This window comes from Urtica dioica, chromosome 1 (assembly GCF_054948205.1).
Source record: "Urtica dioica subsp. dioica isolate 48M chromosome 1, U.dioica_male_clone48M_v1_H2, whole genome shotgun sequence".
NCBI lineage: Eukaryota > Viridiplantae > Streptophyta > Magnoliopsida > Rosales > Urticaceae > Urtica > Urtica dioica.
Window position 1 is genome coordinate 9,959,715 of NC_142756.1, and position 10,311 is coordinate 9,970,025.

Genomic DNA, 10,311 nt, shown 5'->3' on the forward strand with positions numbered 1-10,311 from the left:
CGAAAGCATTCCTCCCCATGGCCTCAATCGAATCGATGTTTTACAATAAACGGGTGTTCGTGATTAGGCGAATCCTCCAATATAAAATATAAAATAAAAACCCCGTCATATGTACAAGTTACGTTTCACATCATCTGAGTCATAATGTTCTATGAACTTGTGGTTTAATTCTACTATTTATCATTACGCTGGTGACGAAAGAAGAGCGAGGATAGTAAAAATAAAAACAAAAACTTAATAAGACGCCTGTACAAGTTATATTAATTAACATCATGAGAGTCATATGTACCTTGTTCACATACATAACAGAAACAGTTCACATTCTTTTCTTTTCCCTTCTATACAACATTTTTTCTAGACAGTCCCAACAAAAGCCTCGAAAAACATGATAGCAATATTAACAGGTATTTGAAAATGGAAGAACTCCAGATGGGATAGAGAAACTCCGCACAAACCAGCCAGAGAAACGCATATACACGGCTCGTCTTTTTCGCCTTATTCTCCTCCGGTGGTTCAATATCAAATGTGTCACTTACTCTTTATGTAAAAACAACAAAACGCTCTCCCGTTGCCTCGCTCTCTACGCAAACTTTACACAGACGGTCACAAAGAGAGAAGAAAAAGAAAAAGAAAAAATAGAACCATGACGTTGGCAATAAAGCGCCGATTCTTCTTCTCTACAATATACACTTGTGTTTACCTTCGAAACAGTTAGAACTACGGTCCCACCGTCATTTCCTTAGCGTTTGTTAATATTCCAGATGTTCATCCGAAAGTCCCTTTGGACTGTCGAGATCCCCTGAGTACGACCCGTCTGGCTGGCGAATGCATATGTTCAGATTGCTTGAGATGAAAGGTTCCTGAAGAATAGAAAGCAAATATGGAAGAAGAAAAAAAAAACAAAAAATTAGCCAAATAAGCAACCGAAAGTCTAAGAATTGCTAGATAGTCCACTTTTTGTAAATTTTTTGTAAATAGCCACCTCAACTTATTTACGGCACCTCAAAAAGAGAAAAATACCCAAAAACATTCCCGCCTATTTTGTGTTTTTTTTGTCTTTTTGAGTGCTGTAAATAAATTGAAGTGGCTATTTACAAAAGGTTGACTATTATACACAACGTTAAAAGTCAAATGGCTATATAGTTAAAAAACCCAAAAAAAAAATTAATAACAATTAAAGGGTTTCAAATCTTTCTATTATAGTAAAGCTTTGCACGGTACGAAGTTGTAGACCTGATCGATGGTCTCTTGACCCTCGGAGTGAAAGAGAATGGGTCGGCAGCGTTTGTCTTCGTTCATAAGGCTTGAGTTCTGGAAGTGTGTCACGAGGGCGGTTTTGCCCTGGATTCTCGCATATGCCAACGAAGCTACTTTTTCGCTGTTAAACTTTTCCCATTTCTTCCCATTAAACGCCTGCACAAAATGTGAACGAGTCTCAGGGAAAAATCTTCAGTTGAGTAGATGAAAGTATGGTGAAAAAAACAGACCTTGTAGAAGGGTATAATGTGAGAAGGAGAGACCATATTGATGAACGCGTAGCCGACATTGCACTTGTTCTGCAAATAACACCAAAAAAAACCATCAAGCTCCGTGAAAGCCTTGATGACTAGAACTCAAGACAACTGAAGATAAATGGCATTATTTTTTTTTTAGAAGAAAAAAAGAATTACCTTGAAATCTATTGGCAAGTATAAGAAGTCATAAGTGCCTTGGTGATTTTCATCAATAGCTGCCAGCAACATCGTTGACGAATACCTAATAAGACGATCAGAAAAGAAAAAGACGGTCAATTCACCAAGAGACATTCGAAACAATGACTAGCAAAGGAATTGCCAAGTATATAGTCTAGAATAAAGCTCTCTTACTTATTAGGTATGTTTTTTATCATCAAAGTAGTCCTATAATCCTCGCCGCTGGCAATTCTGTCCAAATCAAGCTGGTACTGCTTCTTGCTATCCAAACTTTCAATTCGCCGACTTCGACTACGTTCAACCAATCCCTCGACCCCGATCATTGCAGACCCAGAAAAAGAGCCGTTCCCAAGAAAACCCGAACCGGGTTTTGGCAGCGAAAGCATTCTGAAGCTCGGCGACCCATTTTCCGTGATACTCCCGGGAAGACCGGCACTGGAATTCAAAGCCGAACGACCGGCGATGTTCATCAGATAATTCCCGTTATTGCCTCGACCAAAACCTCCAACCCCGAGAACTTGGTTCGCGTAAGATGTTTCCGGAGACTCCGGAAAGAACCCGAAATGCCTCTCGAGCGGAACCCCGGACGGAGCGGACCCCACGCGATGATGGGAATGAGACGACCCCGCGAGAGATCCGTGTCGCGATGAGTACGGAAAGCCCTGTCCCTGTCCACCGGACGAGAAAGGCCGTCCCAAGGATGAGTTTACCGGCTCGGGGCACAGAGTCGGGCTTCCCCACAGAAACTGGGGACCGGAGAGCGTTCCGGGACTAGTGCTCAGATTCTGATCGGCGAATGATCGAGTGTGCTGATAGTTTGCAGGGTTGAACCTCGCTATGTCTTTCCCGATCGGCGCAATCTTCGGAGAGCTCGATAGGTGCGGCGGAAGAATCGAAGCCAGTCCGGTCATGTGGCTGCTATTTCCAGGGCTCAGACTTCCCATACCGGGAGATATACTAAAAGCGCCCATTGGATGATGTTCCACCGGACTCCCGAAATGCCAGTTACCTATAACAAAGGAAGCTATTTTTGTTTTCATGCCTTTAAGAAAGAAAGCCAACAAGTTCGGAAGTAGAGAAGAAAAGTTATCTTACCGGGAGGAGAGCTGGCTATCGGCGAACCAACTTGAGCCCGGAAACTTCTGGCTTCGTCTTGTTCAAGCTCTTGACTCATTTGATGCATTAAGCTAGACAAAAACCATTCCACTTCTTTAGTATGGTTGACCAACTTAATATATAGGCCTTTTCATTCTATATACATAGATATAAACGAGAATGAGCATACTTTCGCCGCGCTCCACCGGGGCGGCTGGGTTCGAGCTTGATGCGTTTCCCGGCTATGTCACTTCTATTCAGTGCTCTGAGAGCCGCCTCCGCAGCTCGAACGTCATAATATTCTATGAACTTATGGTGTCTCTTGTGTGGCGTTTCTCTAATCTGCATTACCACCAAAGTATAGAAGAGGATTTAGTAATTTACTAGAATTAATTCGTATGTGATTCTGGAGTTTTTAGAATTCATTACCTCTTTCACCTCCCCATAAGCTCCGAATATTTGACGGAGGTCGTCGTTAGATACGGAGGCATCCAAATTGAACACGACAAGAGTTCCTTGATTAACGTCTTTCTCTGACGGGTTGTCCTGTAATCAATGAAGCTTGAGTTGATTTACGACATTATCAAACAATGTTATTCCTAAAAGACCAAATAAGTGATGTGTGTGTGTGAACCTTGGGAATCGAAAAGTGGATATCGAGTTTTCTTCTTCGCAATGGCTTATTCTGTAAGGAGCGCATAGCAGAACGAGCAGCTCGGATATCGTAGTAAGATATCATCACAAAGCCTCTATGCTTGCACGCAGTATATAGAGTCCTGATATCTCCGTATTGCTATCAAGAAAGGATCGGGATTTTTCATAATCAGTAAGCAATACTTAATTTATGTCCTTGTTTGGCCGAGTCATTCAATTTAACAGAAACATTCGAACATGTCATATACTCGGAATATCCACATTGGTGTTTTGTAATTCCAAGAGAAACTACTTTTAATCAGAGAAACTGGCCTTAAATGACTTTTTGATATAGGATTTTGGCTTATCAACAGGACTTGAATTTTTTCCAATTAAAACTGAAGAAATATTTAGGAAAATGTTAGGACTTCGGATACAAGAGAATCATCGTAATAAGCAGATAAGCAAGGGGTTAGTTATAATAGCATACATAGAAGTTAAAGTCAGCCTATAAATAAAATGGATTAGTTTATTTCTGTTTTTTTTTTTTTTCTTTTTCTTTTCAAGCGATACCTCAAAGAGCAATTTCAGCTCGGAATCTTCGACGTTGCTATTGATGTTGCGGACGAAAAGCGTTCTCGAGGGATGCTCTCCGAAAGGGTGTTCTCCGACCACCGTGGCCGCCGCGGTTCCGTTCGGGAGCGGATACGGAGCCGAGTCTCCGCCGAGGCTCATGTTCGACATGCTCATTCCGAGGAGGCTCTCTTGGCTCTCCGACTCCATTTCCATCCCAAACAGGTCATAGTCCTCCATTTCCTCGAGCTGGCTCGGCAACCCGCTCAGGTCAAAGTCGTCGGTCAACCCCGCCAGAAGGTCGTCCTCGTCCCCGGGAAGATTGTTCCCGAGCGCTTCGCTGTCGTCCTCGTCGAGGGGGTCTTTGCTCGAAGAATCGTTGAAATTCACTGCAACACGACACGATCACGAATACGGAATCCTATGAAGAAAAAGAAAAAGAAAAAAAAGCGAGTGTACATTTCTCGTGTGGAAGGACCGGCAACGAGCTCGAGAACAAGCTCGCGTCGTTTTCACGGAGAATCCCCCATGAATCGCACGAGGGTCTTCTGGGGAAATTGTTGACCGACGGGATGTCGAAAGGACCTACGCGAAAAAAGCCCGGTTCGATGACTAAGAATATTATAATCATAAGATAAAAAAAAGAAAAGAAAATTTCACCTGCAAGGCGAGTAGGCATAGAATCTATGGGAAGCTTCTCCATCTTGACCCTACTTTGCTGCCAAAGAGAAACAACAACAAAAATTGCTTCATGACTGTGTTATCATAATAATGAATGAGAGAAATGCATTGCAATTTATCTCTTTTAATGCACAAGATAATTGTATTTATGTCGGTGAAATCAATCTGTGACCACCACCATTGAACCTCATTAAAAATAAAAGCATCATGTAATTACAGGTGTGAACAAAAGGGGCTTCAAAATTCCATTGATGAGCTGATTATAGTTTGACTAAAAGTCATCCATATGAACCCAAATGCAACATGGAAAGAAAAGACCAGACCTTTACTGTCAAAGCACAACCAAATTGCTACCAAAAGCAAAGGAAAAGACTTTGATCATACCCAGGAACAGTAACCAAGAAATTAAATAAAATAAGATAAACATAAACCCAAAAGATACGAAAAAGCCCACATGCAGAACCATCATATACATGCATACAAAACAGAACAGAAATACAACAAGAAGAAGAAACAATAATCACCAATAAACTAATAAATAACTTTGTTTGAATTGACCTCAACTAATTTAAAAGGAGAAAAGAGAAAAGAGAGTACCTTGTGGAGTTTAGATGAGAGAGGAATTAAAGAGAGTTCATTAGCCCAAATGGGTTTTCTTTATAAGAGCTGGCAATCAAACAGCGTTATGCTATTGATCAAGCAGTTTTTATAATTAATTTATTTATTATTAGTATTATTATGGAAGGAAGAAAGAGTTTCGTAGAAGCAGAGGAATTTCTTTCTTCCACTCTTCTACTTCCTCCTCTCTCGCCGGTAAACCAGACTGGAAAGAGAGAGAAACTTAAGAATCTATTTTATTTTAAATTAAAATATTTTCAGTGAGCGAGAGAGAATGAAAAAAATCAGAGGAAAATGATTGGAGGTGAGAGAAAGGAGTACTTCAATGGAACAACTAAACTTAACACAAGAAGAATAATATTTTATAATGTTTATGTTTTACAAGAAGACACTTTCAATGAACTCTCTCTCAAACTTAACAATAAGCAAGCTCTTCAACCCAAAATAACTATAAATTAAAAATACACAAAAAAAAAAAAACATTATATGTTCTCTATCTAAAATCAGAAATTGGACTGTATTGGAATATCTTTTAAAGTCCGTTGACACTAAGAAAGTACGTTATGCACACAATGCTCTCTTCTATAAACAGTTTTTGTTATAAATGGAAGAAAAAAATATTATCCAATATATATATTTAATCGTTTTATTTTCGATAATCACAGTTCTAGTAATCATCTATTGTTAAAATAAATTCTGATATTACCAGAAAAAAGGCTTTATGGCGAAGTAAGTGTTACCAAATTATTAGTCACACAATTTTGTATAAGATTAGACATGAAACCCAATTATAAGACGATAGTTGGAACCCACGTACCATAAACACATTAATCCATTCATTGCTTTTTAGCTCATTTCTGGAAAGCGGTTTGACCTGATTGTTGGGTTGAATTTACGGAAGTGCCATGATTGCGTGCAAATGACGAACGAGCAGAGTTGGTATGTGTCGTTATATGACTGGCTGTTTGGTTGACTTGTGGCTGAGCACACGAATGGTGTTTTGAGTACAGATTAAGATACTGTGAAAGCGGATGTAGTGAATCATCTCTCTACTTTACAATTGTGGGCATGTTGACGTATTATTGCGCAGGCAAAAGGACAAGTTCAGCTGCATTGCACGCCTACGGTAACGAAGAACACCTTCAAATTATATCATGCCACGACGCAATTTGTTTCTTCTTTAATATTAACGCTCATTTTTAAAACAGATTATCATTTTATACCCTTTTTAACGTATAATTGTATAAATTTATTATTACTCAAAAGTCTCTGACCAGAGCCTAGAGGTAGCTATATGAGAAAAAATAGGCTAGTACTTGATTGGGTCAAACGCCATAAAAGTTAAATAATTGGTCGATAATAATACTACATACTATCTACGAATAAACTCCAATTAATACGATTTTTAAATTATTATTACAACGAATCACGATTATAATTTGCAAGGATACGGCACGATAAATACGAGTATGCTCGTTAGAATCACAGTTACGACCAAATCAAATGAAGATTAGAAAAAATATTTACAATTCAAGAACAAATACATAATAACAAGAACGAATTAAGAAGAAAAAAAAAATTATAAGTATCTAGGTCACTTTAAACATCTGATTTTGGATCTATCTTACTTTTGATAATTTGTAGGGATTGTCGGTGATGATTCCCCATATAACCATATAAATGCGGAAAAAATAATTAATTACGCTAATCATAAGCTAATTAATTCAATGATTATATGACAAGATCTAGATTTACGTTAATTAAAAAAATATAAGAGAGCATATAAGTCAAGCAACCGAAATAATAGTAAACAAGTACTTACATTGATTTTCGGTTCACGAACTAAAAGCTTTCACAATCCGTCTTCGTCTTGAACGTACAAGCTTCCACACGATCCAACAAAAAACTCATTCTTCAAGGACTCGATGTGATGACACTTTAGTCTTCCAAAACGTAATCTCCGAGACGAATAAGAAAGATGAGTGGGCACATTCTTTATCTCACTATATCACGAAACTAGGTGTTTCGAGATCTCTCTCTTATTTTACTAAGAATGGAAATGAATTTCCGATGGGAGGGGAGGCAGAAGTGCACGGCCAAGAGGAGGCTAGGTTGCACGAAATTTCTCTCAAAATTTGCTTAAAATAATTGATTATTTTTGTCTTCTCATGAACCCCTATTTATAATAGTAAAAATGAGATATTCATGGAATCTTCCAGAATATTTTATTTCATTTTATTGTGTTCACACTAGTGGATTAAATCTAGGCCATTGGATCTCATCTAGTGAATCCTACTTTTTCTCTCATCCATCAGATCAATATCTATGGGATATTATTCTTTTATTTAAATAGAGAATAATTTATTTAGTGAGATAATAAAGGAGAATATATTATTCTCCTAAATATTCTCATAAATACTTTCCTTTAAATAAGGAGAAAATATATGACAATATCTTATATTTCTCTCTCTCCTTTATTTAAACAACTAAAGAGAAAATATTGGTAAATACCAATATTGAAAAAATCGGATTTGGAGGCACACGGCCAAGGGGATTTGCGCAAGTCCTTATGCCGAAATTCTCAATTCGATTTTTCCATGTGTGCAAGGCCCAATTGCTTAAAACCCATTTATTAATCATTTATTAACTTGGTCCAACAATAAACAAATAATTAATAATTTTTTATTTACTTGATCAAACAATAAATAAACAATTCTACCATAAATATTTATTTAATTCTGCGAATACCCGTTTTTCAGAATTAATGCTGTCAATCACAATTACAGCAAGTGATATTAATAATGATAAACATTATTATACGAAAGTTCTTATCCGCCTTTATCAGAGCCGAATCGGGGACTATGGACCTAGTAATAGGAGCTTAACAAATCCGATGAAAAAGACGAAATAGTCATTTCTCTTTTGTCCATCGATTCGTCTAATCTTGGTCAAATACTCCACCTTGTAAGCCAAGACTGAACTCTCCTTTATACTATAATTATATTTACTCATCGTGACGAGTGTCCACTGATATAGTCAGTTCGTGATCAAGATCCTACAGGTTCAACCCGTGTCAAGAGAAGTCAATTTTTCCGTTATACTTCTCTTGATACATATCAGCCCTAAGCATTGTTGCTTCCCCAGCGAAAGATTCTTTCGAACGTTACTTACTTCGAAAGTGCGCGCAATCTATCGGTTCTGGAATCAACCCTTAGGTGAGAGAACATTAACCTTCTTTCAGGAAGGCTGGATTCCGTATCTGTAAATCATTTCCCACTCGAATTATGCTCTGAGAAAACTCCCAAGACATAAGCTGTGATCAGCATGAATAGCCTTTTAGCGAATGAGTCAAAGAGCTCAGTAACATAACCCAGTGTCCATGATCACTTCAGGATTTAGATCAAGTCTCACTGTGACCATCATAGTGGCCTCGGTTAGTGTGTCGTAACGGTCCTTAAACGACACATCTACACCAAGACCTGTCCAGGTCGTACACTTACCACAAGTGTAGAATGCTCCCACATAGTGATCAGCCTTCACCTATGTGTTCCACATATATGACTTTATATATAGTTTTCCAGGCGTATATCAGTCATCGACCATGTTTTAGCACACCGCCCGAACTCAGGTGCCCAGCACGTGACTCAATTAGATACGGAGGCTATGGAATAATGAATGTTTAATAAATCTCATTAAATAAGAAATAACGCTTTCAATTCAAATAGATAATAAATGTCAAACTTTATTTTATTAATAATTTCAACGAGAATTTACATAAGTATCTTCTCGTGGGCAAGAATTCCTAACAATCTCCCACTTTGACCTAGAGAAGATATGGCATGTATCTAAGGCTCATTCCTTCCACGTGTTTCATGAACACATGTTCAGATAGTCCATTTGTCATTGGATCCGCAATGTTGTCCAACGTCGAGATCTTCATGACTGCCACGTCTCCTCTTCGAACTATTTCTCTTATAAGGTGGTATTTTCGTTCTATATGCTTTCCTCTCTTATGGCTGCGAGGTTCCTTCGAGTTTGCGATGGCTCCAGTGTTATCACAATGGAGTTGCACAGGCTCGTTCATTTTAGGAACTACCTCCAGTTCGGCTAAGAAATTCTTAAGCCAAACAGCCTCTTTGGCTGCCTCGGAAGCTGCAATATATTCAGCTTCCATAGTAGTGTATGCGATACTAGATTGCTTAATGCTTCTCCAGACAATCGCTCCTCCATTGAGAGTGAACACTGATCCAGACGTTGACTTCAACATGTCACAGTCTGCCTGAAAATCAGAGTCAGTGTATCCTTGTATCACTAAGTCATTACTTGTGTATACAAGCATCATGTCTCTAGTTCTCTTAAGATATTTTAGGATATGCTTAACAGCTATCCAATGTTCTTGACCAGGGTTTGACTGGTATCTACTAACAACTCTCACTGCATAGCATATGTCGGGTCTAGTACACAACATGGCATACATCAGACTCCCAACTGCTGAGGCATATGGAACTCGACTCATATCCTCCACTTCTTGCGGTGTCTTAGGACACTGCTCTTTCGACAAGAACTTTCCTGAATGAATTGGCAACAACACCCCATGGGCATTTTGCATCGAGAAGCGAGAAAGTACCTTATCTATATAAGTACCTTGAGACAGAGCTAGTAGTTTGTTCTTCCTATCATGAATGATTTGGATTCCTAGAACAAAAGCAGCACTCCCCAAATCCTTCATTTGGAATTGCTTTGCAGCCACTCCTTTATATCAAACATTACTTTAATATCGCTTCCTATAAGGAGGATATCGTCTACATAAAGGATTAAGAAAACAACTACTTTCTTCGAGTACTTGTAAACACAAGGCTCAGAAAGGTTTTGTTCAAAACCATAGGTCTTGATCACCTCATCAAACCTTTGGTTCAAGGATCTAGACGCTTACTTAAGTCCATAAATGGACTTCAATAATTTGCAAACCTTGTGCTCTTGACCCTTTTCTATGAATCCGTCTGGTTGAGCCATATAGATT

At 38.6% G+C, this 10,311-nt stretch overlaps 1 protein-coding gene and 1 pseudogene across 3 annotated transcripts; both read right to left on the bottom strand.

Annotated features, from left to right (window-relative positions):
- Positions 1 to 212: 212 nt before the first annotated feature.
- Positions 213 to 5,651, bottom strand: LOC149407104 (protein MEI2-like 2). Of its 3 annotated transcripts, none has more exons than XM_089611096.1 (14): positions 5,271 to 5,651; positions 4,653 to 4,710; positions 4,452 to 4,577; positions 3,993 to 4,381; positions 3,421 to 3,579; positions 3,216 to 3,332; positions 2,977 to 3,128; positions 2,787 to 2,878; positions 1,866 to 2,700; positions 1,671 to 1,755; positions 1,488 to 1,556; positions 1,234 to 1,413; positions 701 to 860; positions 213 to 580 (listed from the first exon to the last, which is right to left on the bottom strand). In XM_089611096.1, the coding sequence occupies exons 2-13, from the start codon at positions 4,693 to 4,695 to the stop codon at positions 750 to 752; spliced, it is 2,358 nt and encodes a 785-aa protein (XP_089467222.1). In that variant the 5' UTR covers positions 4,696 to 4,710; positions 5,271 to 5,651; the 3' UTR covers positions 213 to 580; positions 701 to 749. The 3 variants fall into 3 exon arrangements, with proteins under 3 accessions (XP_089467222.1, XP_089467216.1, XP_089467207.1); XM_089611090.1 differs by having other exon boundaries at positions 213 to 589; positions 5,271 to 5,650; XM_089611081.1 differs by having other exon boundaries at positions 213 to 860; positions 5,271 to 5,650.
- Positions 5,652 to 9,114: 3,463 nt separating this feature from the next.
- On the bottom strand, positions 9,115 to 9,807 carry LOC149407105 (secreted RxLR effector protein 161 pseudogene; annotated as a pseudogene).
- Positions 9,808 to 10,311: the final 504 nt, after the last annotated feature.